This window comes from Mustela nivalis, assembly GCF_964662115.1.
Source record: "Mustela nivalis genome assembly, chromosome: 10".
Taxonomy (NCBI): Eukaryota; Metazoa; Chordata; class Mammalia; order Carnivora; family Mustelidae; genus Mustela; species Mustela nivalis.
The window spans coordinates 16,171,957-16,189,956 of NC_139029.1; the positions used below are offsets into that span (position 1 = coordinate 16,171,957).

General features: G+C 51.7%; 1 protein-coding gene across 1 annotated transcript in view; it reads right to left on the minus strand.

Annotated features, from left to right (window-relative positions):
- Positions 1-17,400, minus strand: part of ASAP3 (ArfGAP with SH3 domain, ankyrin repeat and PH domain 3) — a 46,932-nt gene extending 29,532 nt beyond the window's left edge. Inside the window, 1 exon segment of the mRNA XM_082687896.1 lies at positions 17,086-17,400. Within this exon segment, the coding sequence (XP_082544022.1) occupies positions 17,086-17,214 (129 nt within the window). The 5' untranslated portion in view covers positions 17,215-17,400.
- Between the last annotated feature and the right edge of the window lie 600 nt (positions 17,401-18,000).

Sequence of the window (18,000 nt, forward strand, 5' to 3'; positions counted from 1 at the left end):
CCATCTTTGCTCTGGACCATGATGTTGTCTCCCAAAGGACTAAATCACAGAATAGTAGTGATAATCTAACATTACCTCCTCATCCTACAGACTGTAGAGCAAAGGGTCGGATGAGCTTCCTGCCCCAAGTCTCATAGGAAATACAAACTGAGAAAAGAATATAAACCAACACTTTTACAGGACTTTACAGTTCCTAAAGCAGCTTCACATCCATCCTGTAAGACGGACAGCATCCCAACAGGGCAGTTGCTGCTTTTGTTCCCATCTGGCTAAAGAGTCAGTGAGGCTCAGAGAGGTGAAGGGAGTTGCCTGAATTCACGCAGCCACAAAGTAGCAGAGATGCACGGACCCAAACTGGGAGATGCCATTTCTAGTTCATTTCTAGTCTGTGGACCCCAGACCCTGGACGTCCACACAGTTCCTACCTGGGCCCCACCAAGCTGCACCTACAGGAAGCACCAGAGACCAATTTTAAAAAGTCTCCCAGGTTAGCATGACCACATTCCAAATCTTGTACATAGTTGTTATGATCAATAAGACACAAAAGTCTTTAAAAGCATTATTGAATTCATGGGTGGAGGGGGGGCGTCTGGATGGCTTGGTCAATTAAGTGTTTGCCTTCGGCTCAGGTCATGATCCTGGGGTCCTGGGACTGAGCCCCATGTCAGGCCCCCTCCTCTTCGGGGAGCCTGCTTCTTCCTCTCCCTGCTCATGCTTTCTCTCTCATTCTTTCTCTCTCTCTTTCTCAAATAAATAAATAAGCATTCTTGAATTCATGGTAACTTTTTGTCCTTTTCCAAATTTCTCAAGCAATGCTAAAAGTATGACTTCATGGGAAGGTCAATCAAACTGACATTAAAAAGAGGTCCCTCTGTGAGGGGGCAGAATCCCAGCTCCTTTGAGCTTTCATATCCACAAAGAAGATTAAATTATATCTACTACATATTAAATGTGAAAGTTAAAATACTGCATTCTAAAGAGCAAGCCAAGTTACACTTAAAACATTTAATGAGGGGTGCCTGGGTGGCTCAGTGGGTTAAAGTCCTGCCTTCAGCTCAGATCATGATCCCAGGGTCTTCGGATCGAGCCCCGCATTGGACTTCCTGCTCAGCAGGGAGCCTGCTTCCTCCTCTCTCTCTCTCTCTCTGCCTGCCTCTCTGCCTCTCTGTGATCTCTGTCTGTCCAATAAATAAATAAATATCTTAAAAAAGAAAAAAAAAACCATTTAATGAGGAGTGCCTGGGTGGCTCAGTGGGTTAAAGCCTCTGCCTTCAGCTCAGTCACGATCCCAAGGTCCTGGGATCGAGCCCCACATTGGGCTCTCTCCTCCACAGGGAGCCTGCTTCCTCCTCTCTCTTTGCCTGTCTCTCTGCCTACTTGTGATCTCTGTCTGTCCAATAATAAATAAATATCTTAAAAAAAAAACCATTTAATGAGGGGCGCCTGGGGGCTCAGTGGGTTAAAGCCTCTGCCTTCGGCTCAGGTGATGATCCCAGAGTCCTGGGATCGAGTCCCACATCGGGCTCCCTGCTCGGCGGGAAGCCTGCTTCTCCCTCTTTCTCTCCCCAGCCTTGTGTTCCCTCTCATTGTCTCTCTCTCTCTCTCTCTGTCAAATAAATAAATAAATAGATAAATAACTAAAAAGAGTGATTTTTAAAAAAATTTTAATGAAGTGATATATAAAATGCAAATACAATAAAATACAAAACCAAAAAAACAACCCCCCACACAAAATCCCCAGGGCTTCTCATTTCTACATCCAACTACTAACGTACGGGAAATGCAGACGGAGAAACTCGTGCAGCCACTCCTGGGGAATGCAACAGTGAGCACAGACCGTGTGAACCTACAGAAAAAGCCACCGATCTCCTTAACAAGGGGATTGCAAAAAAACGAAACCAAAAACAACGGAGGAGAAATCATTTAAGAGGTGTAAAACACACACCGACAAAAGGGGATGCACGGACCTTCCTTTGCTTTTTAGAACATTTTTTGGAATTTAAGCAAAACTTTGGCATGTGCTTCAAAATAAGATGAGAGTCAGGGAAGCGGGTGGAGGTGTGGTCAGGGCAGGACTGGGTCACGTGCAAATGGGGGTTGTGCATCATTTTGTTCTGTCCCCGTGACCATTCCAGAATCTCTACAAACTCAGAAAAAAGTGAGGGCTCGTCGATGAAAAATAAGATTGAGGAAATAATAATAGTTGGGTTAGTCTACTTCTGGGTATGTTTGAGAATTTCTACAGTACAGAGTTCATACAAGACGACCAGGGGCCCTTCCTTCTTTCCCCCTCCCCCTCTCCCTCCCTTCCTTCATTTTTGGTGTGGAGCCCAGTACGGAGCCCGAACTCACAACCCTGAGGTCAAGACCCGAGTTGAGATCAAGAGTTGGACATTCAACTGACTGAGCCACCCAGGCGCCCCGTCCAGGGATTCATATATTCAGAAAAGTAGAGAACCACTGCACTAAGTTACTGCAACGAGCCCTTGACACCTTAGTACGTTCGAACTGATTCTTTTCAGTGGATAGCTGTCTGGACACGGCTTTCCACAAGGGGAACGGGACGGAAGAGTGGGTTTGGAGAAGCTGGCCCGAGGGAAACAGGGGCCTAGGGCGCAGGGCCAATGGAGGGCAAGGGATCAGGCAGGAAGGGGTAAAGGCTGACCTGCTGGCTAGAGGCAGGTTCCATGCTCTGCGGCCTGATTATAAAAGGGCACATGGTGGAAAGAGCACAGGATGTGGAGGCAGGTCTATTCTAGACCCAATTTCTCACTAGCTCGGAGACCCTGAGCAAGGGTCTCTCAGCCATTGGCTCTCTACTTGCAAAATGGGAATGACAGTCACCGATGCTCCAGTCACCCCGCATTGAGAATTAAATCCTATTAGACTGGGGAAGTTTGCAGCCCATGCAAACGTGAGCTGTCCTGCTCATATGAGACTCTAAAGTTTGCTTTTTCTCGTCCACCTGTCTAACCACCAGATCCAGAGCCAGGCAGGGAACCCCACTGGGCCCTTCGTGGGTGGCCAGCAAGGAAGGGAAAGGGCGGGACTGAGAAGTATTTCCAGCAACCCAGCTCCAGGGCAATCCGAGCTCAACTCCACACCCTCAGGGGTGTGTGTGCTGGGGAAGCTCAGATTTGCAAACCTGCCCCTTTCCACCCCGTGAGACAGAGGGAGGAGCTGGGGTAAGGTCTCTAGCCAGTCACCGGCACAGAGTAGGAGCTCATTCACACATACTGAGCATCGAGCTGTCCCTAAGCCCCTGCATGGATGCTGGGGAGAGAGGGATGTCTGCTTGGGCCCTGCCCTCACGGTGCCCAGTGTGGGAGATAGGACACGGTCTCGGATAGCTACGGAGACCCTTGGGGAGCACAGAGCAGGAGAGAAGCCTGTGTGGGGACACAGACAAAGAGGTACCCACCCCACGCTGAGATGAACTGATGCTTCTTCAGGGCCCTGAAAAACAAGGAGACATTAGTGGAGCAAAGTGAGACAGTGGAAGACGACTTTAAGAGAGGAGAGAGGTGCCTGGCAGAGTCCCTGGGTAGGAACGCTTCCCACATCTGGGGACCAGCCAGGATCTTCCTGCAGCAGCACGTCACCAGGGGGCGGGGCAGCAAACAGTGAGGTCTCAGGACCGAGAGGGGCCAGAATGACCCCCTGGGAGACCAGGGTCACAGTGAGAGCTGAGCAGATGCTTCTAGCACTACTGTATGCCAGGCTGTGCAGCAAGCATGTGACATACTTTTTTTTTTTTTTTAACTTTTATTCATTAAGTCATCTCTACCCCCAACGTGGGGCTCAAACTCACACTCCCAGGGTCAAGAGTTGCACTCTACCCCAGGTGACATGCTTTGTCCCATGTCATGGAATCCTGTCAGTGACCCCAGAAGGTTTTACAGATGAGGAAACTGAGGCCCAGGGAAGTTTTGGCATTTGCCCAGGCTCATACAACTGGTAGGTGGTGGAACTTAGACTTAGACCCAGGGTGTCAGGCTCTTTTAACCAAACCCTTGGGTTTTACCCCACAGCTGACGGGGAGCACCCGCAGGGCTCTGGACAAGAGAGGAGTGACGTGGTAAATTCCGATGGTAGAAAGATCAGCCCCAGGGCTTGCCTGCAGACCCATGTCCAAGAGGGAAAAAGGGGCGCAGACGCATCCACCAGGCTTGACAGGGTGAAGGGGAACACAGCCTGGCCCGACCCAAAGCCGATCACACACGACAGGAAGGACTCAGACTCCAAAGTCCCAGAATGAGTCTACTTACTAACGTGAATCCAACCATCCATCCCCCCTTCCCACTGAGGGAACACTTTGGGCCAGATACTTGATGCTTCCCTCATTTGTTCTTCCCGGCGGCCCTGCGAGGTAGTTATTATCCTTCCCATTTTACAGATGAGGAAACTGAGGCTGGGATAGATGAGGCAACTGGCTCAGGTGCCACAGGCAGCTCCAGGAAGGGTAGAGCCCGTAGTTTCCAGAGCCTTCTCGCATATTATCATGCTATAGCAAACCATGAGCGAGATCCCACCTGGCCGAGCCTGTTAGCTCTGTCAGCACGACTGTGAACATTAAATGAGACCGTATTTTTTCTAATGGTGGATGTCAGGCAGCTTCAGAGGTAATGCAGTAACATTCTGAAGGAGGGGAAAGGGACTGAATTTTAGGCCTGCCTCAGCCACTAGCCCCTCTGGGTCTCCCTGAGCACGTGCTGCCCTTCTGTGCCTCAGTTTCCTCACCTGTACACCTTAGAGTTGAGGGACATGAGTGCTAATTACCCTTCTAGGGGATGCTCTGGGACCCCGAGTCCTGTTAATCATATCCCGCAAGGCTGCTCAAACCTCGGGCACCAGCGAGAACACATCTCCAACTGGTTTTCATCTAGGTGGGCAAAGCCCCCACCCCCCAGAATCCAGGAGTCCAGGCTGGGGGAGTCAGAAGGAGGTGCCAGGGAGCAGGGCAGGGCTCTTTCCAGTTCCTCTCTCCTTGCCTGCCTGCAGCCTCTGTCCTAGCTAAACCGCAGAGCCTGGGAGCCAGGACCAGGGGCCCAGCTCTACCCCCACCCCTGCTGTGACCTGAGCAGTCTCCTTCCCTCCCAGACTGACTCCTCGGCTCCCATCTGGAGTCTGGAACGAAGGGGCTGGGCGGGATGCGGAAGGCTCCTGCCAGCTCTGACATTTATTATTTCAGGGTCCCTCAGCCTCTCGCTGTTTTCCTTCCTGCGCGGCTGGAGCCCGTGACTGGCCGGGGGCCCCCTCGGTTGGGCCCCTGCATCTGTCTCCCCGGCCAGGGAAGCTGCTAGGCCTCACCAGCTGCCCCTTGCAGGGTGGTGGGAAGCGGGGAGGAAGAGGGGTTGCAGGAAGGGAGCCGCACCCTCCACGTAAGCTGAGCCCTCTGTAAACCCCAAGTTTCCTGGCTGGGATTTTTCTCGGGAGACTGCTAGGCAGTGATGAGCTAAGAGAGCGAGAACTCTGCCGGACCGATCGCCTTGGATTCCCAGCTGAATCCTGGCCCCAAGCCCTGAATTCCACCCAGCTCTGCAGACAGCCTGGCCTGCCTGCCCTCCCTGAATAGAGGAGCCAAGAGCCCCCCGCCTCCCATTCTCTGGCTCCCTTATTGGCCTGGATGAGTCCCTTCCCTGCACCCAACGGGATATCCATCACGGATCCCATAAATGTCAGTCCTACCCAGCTCTGCAATTTCCTCAACACGCTAGGCTGTTGCCAGCCACCAAGCCTTTGCTCACGCTCTCCCGGCTGCCTGGACAGGCCCTCCCCCGTTCCGCCCTAGACGCTTAGTCTTCCCAGACGCTGCTTAGGTTACTTCCTCCCTGCCTCAACAGAACTTACCCCTCCAGAACCCATCCCTCCTGCCTTTCTGTCTTTTATCCGGGCATTCATGGCCCTTCTGTACCACAAGTCTGACTTCCCTCTGGGGCTGAAGACTGGCTCATTTGGCTTTGCATTCACAGCCCCCAGCACAGGGCCACGTGAGTAGCCGCAAACGTTTGTGAATGAATGGATGAAAGGCCCTATGGGAACAAAGAAAAAGCAGCAGGAGGTCAGGACTCCAGCTTTCACATCACACTGTTCTGAGGTCCACAACGCAGAGTACTAACCACTATACGATCACGGCCCTGTTCTGAGGTCTAAATTCTCTTTCCAATAGTCTTGAATTCCCTTTGGCTGTGTGACCTCAGACAGATGACTTCACCTTTCCAAATCTCAGTTTCCCCATCTGTAAATCACGGTCAATGATGTGACCTGGAGCAGGTTGACTTAGTTTCTCAGTTCCTCCATTTCTCCATCCGTCAAATGGGATAATAACAGCATCTACCTCATAGGACTGAATGCAGTCAGGTCTTTCAGCCTATAACGAAGCGCCCTGCACACAGGGAGGGTGGCAGCCTAGCTCTCCAGCCCAGCGAACTCAGCTCCAAACTCCCAGGCTGCCAGGGGAATCACCTGGAGCACTTCAAAAAGCTAGCGTACCAGAGCCTCACTTGAGACCTGCTAAATCATGTCAGGCATGACCCATGGGGTGAAAGGTCAGGCCCTCCCAAGGGCTTCGAACTGCCAAGTCCAAACCCTGGCTTTGCCACTTAGGCTAGTAGAGCTGCCAGATTTTGCAAACACAGGACATGCAGTTACATTAGAATTTCAGATCATCAATGAAATAATTTTTTAGGATAAGTATATCCCAGATATCACATGGGCATCCTGGACGTTTTCTGGTGATCCTGTTTACTGAGCTACTCATCTCTCTGTGCCTTCGCCTCCTTATGGGGATTACAGGGATTGGATTCAGGAAGTGCGCACAGCACTGCCTGCTGTGTTTGCCGTTCCTATTTTTACTGCTTTTAAAGCAACCCAGATGACATGGGAGAACCATGTGAACATGACACTAACGAGAAGAAGCCAGACCCAAAAGGCTACATATTGGAGGATTCCATGGATATGAAATATTCAGAACAGGCCAATCCAGAGGGACAGAGAGTGGCCAGGGGCTCAGGGAGGGGCAGCAGGGAGTGACTCTAAGGAACACGGTATTTGTTTGGGGGATGAGGAGATGTTCTGGAGTAAGAGGTGGTGTTTGTACAGCACCGTGAATAAGGACCACTGACCAGCATGCTTTAGAATGGTTAAAATGGTGAATTTTATCCCAATTTTAAGAAATCCTCCTAAAAGCAACCCAGGGGAGGGGACGTGCAGTCAGTCTCAGTAAATGTTTGCTGAAGAAGAATGGTTGAGGAGGCAACAAAGAGCAGAGCTGAGGGAAGAAGCTGCCTTGTCCAGGGCTGGGCTGGGCTCTTCACTCCTGGACACCTGGAGGGGACACAAGAGTCCTCTTTTGGCTCTGGTGCTAGGACGTCCCAGACCATTGTAGCGCTCACTCATAAACCCTGTTGCAATGATCTCATTTTCCCTGTGTGGCTCCTGATCTCTTTAGGTATCCTATGCCCAGGGGGGAATTGTGCTTTTAGTAAAAGGGACTTCTAAAAAAGTTAAGTATCAGGGCACCTGGGTGGCTCTGTGAGTTAAGCCTCTACCTTTAGCTCAGGTCATGATCTCAGGGTCCTAGGATCGAGCTCCACATCAGGCTCTCTGCTCAGTGGGGAGACTGCTTCCCCCTCTCTCTCTGCCTACTTGTGATCTCTCTCTCTGTGTCAAATAAATAAATAAAATATTTTTTTAAAAAAGTTAAGCATCTGTCATGTGCGAAGGATATGCTAGTGCTTTATCTGTGATCCCCTTGAACAACCCCGTGAGTGTTATCACTGGCTGTGATTTACAGATGGGGAAACTGAGATTCAGTTTGAGGTCTGCCTGAGGTCACACAGCCAAAGGGAATTCAAACCCAGGTTTGTCTGACGTCAGTCCCCGGACTCTCTGCATAGAGCTCAGCCTCATCCCTGTATGCTGTGGGTTGTCGATCTGCCTGAGGTCACACAGCCAAAGGGAATTCAAACCCAGGTTTGTCTGACGTCAGTCCCCGGACTCTCTGCATAGAGCTCAGCCTCATGGGTTGCTCTATGCTGTGGGTTGTCGATCAGCTTTCCATGGGCCTAAGTCCTTCTCCTTTCCAGACAGGGCCTTGTCCTATGGTCTCCGTGCCATCAGAACCTACCTTCCCAACCTTACAGGGGCATGCCAGGGCTTACCACAATCATCTTCACCCCCACTGCTCATCAGTCGCCTGGGGAACTTCTGAACTCCTCACCTGACCAGGCTTCACCCCTGGGAGATTCTCATAAAGTGGGTCCGGGTAGAGCCCATGGCAACTGAAGTTCTTAAAAGCTCAGTCAAGGTCAAAGCCATCTGAGTTGGAGAACCTTTAGCAGCTGTTCCCAGGTCAGCCTCCAGTACGCTCCACAGTGAGGCCCACTCTGACCCCAGTGAGGCCCAGTCCCTACAATGTTCCCAGGACAGAGGGTTCCCAGGGCTCTGCCCCAGAGCCTGGGGAAGTCACTATTCTTCCCCAGACCTCAATGTCTCATGTGCTCTGGACCCAAGCACTAGGCCCACTGAAAGAATCTTCTAGCAGTGTGCCTAGGTGATTCAGTTGGTTGAGCATCTGGCTCTTGGTTTCAGCTCAGGGCATGATCTCAGGGTCATGAGATCAAGCCTCGCATTGGGTTCCATGCTCAGTGGGGAGTCTGCTTGAGATTCCCTTTCCCTCTGTCCTCCCCCTGCTCACTCCCTCTCTCTCTCAAATAAATACAAATCTTGAAAAAAAAGAAAAAGAAAAAGATCTTCTAGCAACAACATCTGTCTAAGGACTAGACTACCAAACGGCCTTCAGGGAAAGCACTTTCCTTCTGCCACACCCTGCAGTTCCAGTGTCTGTCCTCAGACCTGCTTGTGTCACCTCAGTGTCCCAAAACAGCTGAACATGAGGCAAGGAAGTGAATACTGAAGACTGAAATTTAGAGAGAGGGGGAGACTCTACAAGACTGAGCCTGAGGCAGACACTCCAGGAAGACCCTCTGCCCTTGTCCAGAGGTAGGTACGGGAAGAGGATGGTTGAGGCGGGGCCACGTTCTAAGCCCATCCTGGAAAACCCTCTTGGCGCGGGTCCCCAGCCATCATCCCATCTCAGCTCCCCATCTCAGGAGAACTTCTCATCAGCCCATTCCCTGAATCGGTCCAGGCCAGTACAGAGGGGAAGCCAGCACTGGCCCGGCTCCTAACCTGTTCATCGATTTCTATGTTGCCATAGAAAGGCGTTGTGTCTGCCATTTTCTTATTTTGCCTCTGGACATCTAGGCAGCATCTGACTGAGCTGAGCATGGCTCCTTCCTTGGAACACTCCTCTCCAGTTTTCTGGGGCTCTGTACCCTCTTGAGTTTCCTCCTTCCCCACTGGCAGCTCCTTCTCAATCTCCTTCATTAGCTACTCTTTTCCTTCCCAACTTCTTGGCCCTGGAGCTCCCCAGAGCTTGGACCCAGGGCCCTCTTCCTTCCTCTCCCTGGGGGACCTCATCCATTCCCTCAGCTTTAAACACCAGCTAATGCGATGTAAGCCCACGTGGTCCATGGACCGTCTGAAAGAGCATCTCCTGGGACGCTGATCAAAATGCAGATTCTCAGACACCCTCCTGCCCGCCAGCAAACCGGCCAGGGACACTTGCCACTTTTCACCGGCCAGCTTATGAGTCTCCTTTCATCTATGAAACTACTTGCAGTGCAAGTCCTGGCAGAGCTTGCCTCTGGCAAAAGCTGTGAAGTCCAAATTCTTGCTGTTCCGGACTCCCTTGCAGCTAGGGTCCAGGAGCGAGCGGGACTCGGCGGAGCAGGCACTCACTGCAGACTCCGAGTCGGGAGCAGAGAGGTAAGATCTGTTCTCCTGCCGTCGGCAAGAGCCACGAAGGAGCCCTGTCTCCAAGGACAGTGGCAGCAACGAGCTGTGGCATTTAGCGGTGTCCTCGCCAAACTGGCTCAGCGGAGTGATTTTGGCTCAGAGCCTGGCTGCCACCTCACCCCAGCTCTCCAGCTTCCCAGAAACTGTGTGACCTACTGAATATTTCCTTTCCGTGAACTGCTTTTTTGTGTGAAGCAGCTCAGGTTGGTTTCTATCGCTTGCAATAAGAGACCTCAGAAAGACACAGCTACTGAGTTAGACTCTCTGAGGAGGCCAGCAGGTGATTCTTACACAGATACAAGTTCAAAACCCGCTATCTCAACTCTGACAACTCTCCTTCCCTCACTCCCTTCATCTCCAGACTCATATACCCGAAATAAACTCATACCCGAACGCCTTCCTGACCTCTCCACTGGGGTATCTCAAAGACCTATAAGGTCGTACAAACAGGATTCCTGACTCTCCCCCAAACCTGTTTCTCCCCCGGATTTCTCCTTAGAAAAGGGTCAATGGCATTCTTCCTTAGGAATCTGGGAGCCTTTCTTGACCACTCCCCTACATGCACTCCATCAACAAGTCTCGATGTTAGTTACTACTTACAAAATACTTCTAGAATCTGTCCACTTCTCTCCTCCACCAATCACGGCCCTAGTCACACTTCCATCATTCTCTTCCATGAACAGCTGTGACAGCATCCTTGGGTTTTCTCCTGCTCCCTCTGATCTCATCTCCACAAGGCAGCTGATAGGACCTTTCTAGAACAGAAACTGGATCATGCTGCTTGCTTACAAAAAAGATAAAATCCAAACCTGCTGCCAGGGCCTACAAGCTTGAAAGCCCCTGCCTGCTTTCCCAAACTCATCCGATCTTGGTCTTCCAACACCTCATCACTAAGCTGCTGTCCCTCTGGCCTCCTTTCGGTGTCAGAGATGCTTTAGGTTCTTTACTGCCTCAGGGCCTTTGCTTAAGCTGTTCCCCCAATCTGGAACACCCTCACACCACTATTCTCTAGTATGCTCCTTTTTAGTTTTCCTCTTTTATTTATTCATGATCCAACCAATATTTTCTGAGCACCCACAATGGTGTTATGGTAAATACCAGGGGTACAGTGGTGAGATTAGATTCTATTCTCATGGAACTCAAAATCTAGTGAGTAATCAGATTTTAATAACATCATTATATAAATAAATACAAAATATATCTCTGATGTGTGCCACAAAGGAGGGACATGCAGTGCTATTAGGGAGAACTGGGCTAGAATAAAAGCAGAGAAACAAGTTAGGAGCACCAGGGGAGAGGTGATGGTGGGCTGGACAGGGTTGGGATGTATAGAAGTGAGTAGGCTGCGGAGATATTTACAGAACTGGTGACCCTTGATGATGCAGGATGCATGTGGAGGTACAAGGTTTCTGGCTGGTGTGACAGTACAGAGGGAGGTTCCACTCCTGGAGAAGGGGATCCTGGAAAGGCCAGCCTGTGTAGGAAGTCACAAGTGTGGTTTTGGACTCATTGAGATGTCTAAGTGAAATGGCCAAGCAAGCCGTTGAACATGAGGGTCTGGGCTGGATATACCAATGCGTGAGTGAGTCGCTTAAAGATGAGAGAGGACCGAAGCTGAGGGTGTGGATGAGATTGCCCGGGGAGGGGCTAGCACGCAAAGAAATGAGGGCCCAGGACCAAGCTCCAAGGAAGGCCTTGGCCAGGAGGATGAGCCTTCATGCCATTCATCACAACATGCAATTACCTACTTTGTTAATCTGTTTACTAGCCGTCTTCCCCAGAAGATTTGAAAGCGCAATGGAGCAAGGCCTCTATTTCTTTTAATAAGCAATGTGTCCACCCAGTGCATACCACAGGCCCTGGCACCGAGCAGTCCCAAAGGCCTTATGCTGGCTGCTGTGTCCCTTAGCAGAACTGGCCTCATCCATTCCTTGGACAACATGATTGGGTTCACTGGTCCCCCGTGTCCAGCAAAAAGCCCAAGTGACAAATTGGCAGTCATGGCCTTCTAAGTCATGCTACACCCTCTAGTTCTCCATCTTTTTTTTTTAAATAGGCTCCACGCCCAACACAGATCCCAACTCACGGCCTGAACTCACAACACTGAGATCAAGATCCAACCTGAGATCAAGAGCTGGTGGCCCAACCAACTGAGCCACCCAGAGGCCCCTAGCTCTCCATCTTTTTAATTCCACTAAACCCGAGCTTTTGAAACTGGGGTCCACCTAACACCTGGATAGCCAAGTCGGCAGAAAACAGGATGAGAACTGTGCCTCTCCCTGGATCCTAGATTGTGCATAGGAGGGGTGGGGACTTTCCAAGCTCTGCCCCTCTTCTCTGGGAAGTGTTCCCTCCCACAGCACAGGTCTCCGTAGCCACGTGAAACCAGGGGTGGAAACCCTATTTTCTAGAACCAATCCAGAAGCCGAGCCAGGCCATCAACCTCTCCACCAGGAACCAGGAAGTGGGACCCAAGGCCAGCGTGGTTACCTTCAGACACGTGAGGTCACGGGGATATGGGGCTGAAGCCACCTTCTTCCCCAGACGACTATGTGATACCTTCTGGGACCTGTGTGATGACAAGTGAGCAGATACGCCGAAAGAAGCAGAGGCAGGGCAGCCAGAATGATGAAGCAGTTCCCTTTGTTTCTGATGACTTCCCAGCCTCAAGTGAGGCCCTGATGCGGTCTACTATTACTTAACCACGCTTCAGTCCCCTGAGGCCCCTCTAATTCCCTAAAACAAGTTTCCCTTCAACATCAGCAGCTTGAGAGGGCTTATGTTTCTTGCAAACAACCTCAAAGATTACATAATTTTTATTATTTTTTGTAAAACAAATAAAGACACAATAGAGCAGAATATAGAAGTCACAAGAGTATTAGCAACAAAGTTCTTTCTAAAACAAGATTAAAAAAAAAAAAGCAAAGTCACAAAGGACAAGACAAATCTGACTCCAATAAAACGTCAACTATGTGATATAGAACATGATACTAATCGAGGTAAACATTCCTCCTAATTACCACCCCCTTGCGATAATGTATTTTCTTTGAGGTCATATGTTGGGAAACACACACATTTCCACAGCAAATACCTCCAGGGAGAGTATAAGGATTGTGAAGCATGATCAGAGGTGAATTCTGCCTTTTCTGTTATGTTTTTATATGTTTTAATTATAAATGATTATGTCCTTATACCACTACATGTTAACTATCTAGGAATTAAAATTTAAAACTTAATAAAAAAATTATCATGTCCTTTGTGCAATTAAAACTTCATTGACCTTCAAATAAATATATGAGACGCAAGCCTTCGAAGATCTCTTCGTGGAAGACTGCTTTTATCTAATACCTTAGCAGGAGATACACGCTCAGTAGTAGTTTGAGATACACAATACTGCATGAATTCTTAGCATCGGTCAAAATAGTTTACTTGGTCCTTGTATATGCTCTCTTCCCGCATCTCCAAATTCACTCACGTACCCTCTCCACTGAAGGAAGGAGTTCCTCCATTTCTCAAGACCCATCTGGAAGTCACCTCTTCCAGGAAGCTCTCAATGATTGCACCAATCCTCACTGTTCTCTCCCCCCCGACCCCACTGACCTCTTATGGCATCCTCCTGTACTTCTTTTTTTTTTTTTTTTAAGATTTTATTTATTTTTTGAGAGAGATTACAAGCAGGCAGAGAGGCAGGCAGAGAGAGAGGAGGAAGCAGGCTCCCTGCTGAGCAGAGAGCCTGATGCAGGGCTTGATCCCAGGACTCCGAGTTCATGACCTGAGCCGAAGGCAGCGGCTTAACCTGCTGAGGCACCCAGGTGCCCCTCCTTCTGTACTTCTCTCTAGGCACTCAGGACAGACTCCTGGGATTCCTACTCGTCTCCTTAAGGCAGGCACATCTCCCAACCAGCCATCAAACCAGAGCAGCATCTCTACGTCCTTGGTGCCTGGCCCAGAGATGGCATGGAGAACTGGATAAAGCATATACTTAGAGTCAGACATAGCCACTATGTGATAGTGGTGACTAAGGCAGTCACTAGGTGACTGACTTAAGCTTCTTGGGTCCATTTTCACCTGTGTTCTTGTTATTACTAGTAAGATGAGGACTGTAAAGGGGCCCAGAACAGGAAAGAGGTGGTTGACAGAATGGTTTATTTGTCTTAATATTCCTTCACATTTGTACAGTGTTTCACAATTAAAAACAAAAAACTTTAGGATGCCTGGGTAGCTCAGTCGTTAAGCGTCTGCCTTCAGCTCAGGTCATGATCCAGGGTCCTGGGATCGAGCCCAGCATTAGGCGCCCTGTTCAGCAGGACGCCTGCTTCTCCCTCCCCCCCACCCCGTGTTCTCTCTCTCACTGTGTCTCTCTCTGTCAAATACATAAATAAAAATCTTAAAAAAACAAACAAACAAAGCTTTAACAACCTAGAGAGGAAAGCAAGGAAGGATTATTAGACCCATTTTAAGGGTAGAATAATTAAGGTTCAGAGAAGTTACGTAGGGAAAGCAGGCATTTGGACTTAGGAAGGAAACAGAATAGGAACAGGGATTAGAATATTTGGGTGGCAATGTCAATTCTTCTATTACCCAGAGGAAGGAGCTCGGACAAGTCTCTTGTTCTTTCTGGACATCAGTTTCACAACTTAGATGAGAGTTCCTAGGTGACCTCTATCTTAAATGGCTGCTCAATGCTGACATTCCAGTTCAGTGGCTTGCCAAGGGTCCTTCCTAGAGGACCTAAAGAGTCCTACAAGTCCCAGCACAGTGTCTCTAGTTACTCCCGGGGAAGCCATAGGGGACTGGAAGGTGTGCTTTAAGAACCTGTTGCATTTTAATTCAGCCAAATGGAGCCTCAAGCCAGGGGGTGGGTTAGACATGCCCAGAATGGGGGTACTGTGGAGCGGGGGCGGGGGGGGAAGCTGGGGGGAAGGGGTGTGGGTGGATGCCAGCATCAAACTGCATGTAAATATAAACATGAATGCAAAATCAAACAGGAAACCTCAGGAAAGTCCAATCCAAAGGTCAGATGCTAACTATTCGGACACCAAAACACTGAAGAGAAAAGCTGTGTTTGGGTGCCACAGGCTTTCTGCTGCGAAAACAAACCGTCACACGGACCAAACCAAAGTCCTAAAGGCAAACGAGGCTGGATTTTTGTCTGGCCTGAACTGGGGCAAAGCTGAGTCCTGACCGGAGTCTACGACAGCCTCCAGACCCGTTCCAAGGGGCGCCCCCCCCATACTCCCTCCCACCCGCACTCATTCCCCAGCACACACAAGTACTAACACACACCAACCCAGGCAAGGCCAGATGCACAGGATAAATGGCCATTTCTGTCCCTGGAGAAAGGTTCATAGTACAGTCCCTTCTCCGGCTCCTGATCTAACATTTTAATGAACAACCCAGAGAGGAGGGTGAACTGTGAAAGCCCTAATGATGCCAGTGGCACTGAACTCTTCCAGGTCAAGGAATGTGAAGCCATGAAGACAAACCTCTGGCAGCACTCTCCCATCAGGACGACAGTTGCCCTGTGAACCTCCCAGAAACACAGAATCCACATTCATAGTGCGGGGACTTTAAGTTACTGGTTCTGCCTGAGGAAAGAGGCCGAAAGGTCATTGGCTGCTGCTGCTTCTTCTTCTTCTTTTTTTTTTTTTTAAAGATTTTATTTATTTATTTGACAGTCAGAGATCACAAGTAGGCAGAGAGGCAGACAGAGTGGGAGAGAAAAGGAAGCCGCTGAGCAGAGAGCCCGATGCGGGGCTGGATCCCAGGACCCTGAGATCATGACCTGAGCTGAAGGCAGAAGCTTTAACCCACTGAGCCATTCAGGCGCCACGGCTGCTTCTTATTTTAATGAAAGCCTGTAACCCTACTATGTGCAACGTACTAGGCTAGTCTCTATGAGAGAAATGAGGACAAACAAAAGAGAACCGGTCACCGTCTAAAAAGGTCCATCAATCAACCTGATAATCATTCCATTTATAAAGATGCATGCTTTACTCACACTGACTCATATAATACCATAGCCCTGTGAGGTAAACATTATTATCCCATTTTATAGATCCCAAATGTGAGGCTCAAACAGCTCAGGTCATACACCCAAGCTCACACAGCTGGCAAACTGCAGGGCCAGAATTTGAACACAGCTCTGCCTCTCGCAAAGTCAATGCTCTTCCCACGCTCCTCTAACACCCCTACAGAGAGATGCACAGACTCTGGGATGGGGGTTCAGCCTGTCAGGGAGAGGGGGAGAAGGAGATACTCCTCAAGACACTGGCCCAAGACACTGGGCCAAGGCCCAATAGTATTCTGAACTATTGAGCTTTTTATTTGCCACACAGTGGGCGGTCAAGACTCTCATGGTGAAGACTGGAGATGAGAGCTCCTGGTAAAGTCAAAAATGCCACCCAATTCAGGGCATCCTCTGAAAGGGAGGTGCACAACCCCATTATCCTCCCTTGACCCAAAGCCGCAGGGTGTCTGCCCTAGAACAGTCGGGGCAGAGGAGCCCCCCCCACCCCACCCCCCCGCCAGCGTGCAGCAGGTCCGTTTGGGTGGGGGGTAGGAATGAACTCCGGTGCAGACGGGAATGGGGTGGGGCAGCCTGCAAGGGCGAAAGAAAAGGCCTGGGACGCGTTGCTGGGAAAGACAAAGAGAAAAGGGGAGGGGAGGGGAGACTACAAACTTGCCAAGAGCCTGGCCAAGGTGAACCCCGGCTCCTGGCGCCTTCTCATTCGCATTCATTCCACAAGCGCCGGCCAAATCTCAGAACCCACAGCCAGGGGGAGGGGGCCTCCCTGAAGCTGCGGAAAAGTTAAGTTCAGACTGAGGCAAAAGGCCTGTTTTCCAGGAGGGGAGTGACTTGGGGAGCAAACTCGTGGGGCTCCGAAGACGAAAACCCAAACAGATGCAGTGAGGCGCTGAACAAACATGCATGCGACGGGGCCGATCAACACGAGCACTGGGGTTATGACCCCGACCTGTGAAGCCTGTCATCGAGATGACCTCAAGCCCCCATTCCCACCCCCCTCCCGCACAAAAAGTCACTCGGGGCCCCCCTCCGGACTCGAAAGTGAGGTCGCCGATGTTTAAGATGCACTCGGTTCTCAAAGATCTAGAGAGGGGTCAGGTTTCTGGGACGCGGTAAAAGCCATCACGGTCACGCCCGTGAAGGTCAAAGCGAGGCCCTGCCGGGACCCCCGACCCCTCCCGCCTCGGCCCCCTCACCTCCTCCCGCGCCAGTGCCGCCCCCCGGCACCGGGGCATCTTGGCGGCAAAGGCATTGGCCCCGGCCGGGGAGCTGAGGTCCTCCGCGGTGACCGCCAGGAATTCGGCGACGCTGAGCTGCTCGGGCATGGCGGGCGCGGGGCTGGGGCGCCGGGACTGCCGGAGCGGGGCGCGGGGGGCGCTCGCTGCACGGAACTGGGCTGGCCTCACAGCCCACCGCGAGCGCCGTCGGGGCCTCCGCACGCCCCGCCCCCTCCACGCCGCCCCGCCCTCGACTGCCCTCGCCCTGCACAGCCGCGTTCCCTCGCGTCCGGGGAGCCTAGAGCTTCCCCACCCCGCCGGCCTTTAGGCCCCGCCCCTGGCCTTCCAGCCTCTCCCCGCCCACCCCCTCTTAGGCTGGACTGCCCGGCCCAGGCCCCTCGCCGAGCTCCCCAGCCCCACCCCCAGACCTCCCAGCCTGAGAGCTCCGCCCCTGACTGACTGCCCCGCCCCCGGCTCCCTATCGGACTCCTCCGCGGGGCCACCAAGCCTCAGAACCCGGGAGCTCCGCCCCTCACCGGGCTCCTCGGCCCCGTCCCCAGGCCGCCCATCCCTTCAGAGCTCCGCCCCTGACTCACTGCCCCGCCCGGCCACCGGGACTCGGGGCCCCGGAGCTCGAGACCTCACCGGGCTCCTCCGCTCCGCCCCCAAGCCTCCCAGGCCCTGAGAGCTTTGCCCCGGACTCCCGGCCCCGCCCCCGGCCCCACGCCGGGCTCCCCTGCAGGGTTCCCAGCCCGCCCAGCCCCAGAGAGCTCCGTCCCGACTGCGCCGCCCTGGCCTGCCTGCGAGCTTCTCTGCCACTTCTCCCTCTCGGGCCCTCCACGGCCACGCCCCCTTTCGGCCCTCTCCTGGGCCTCCCAAGTTTGCTACCCTCCC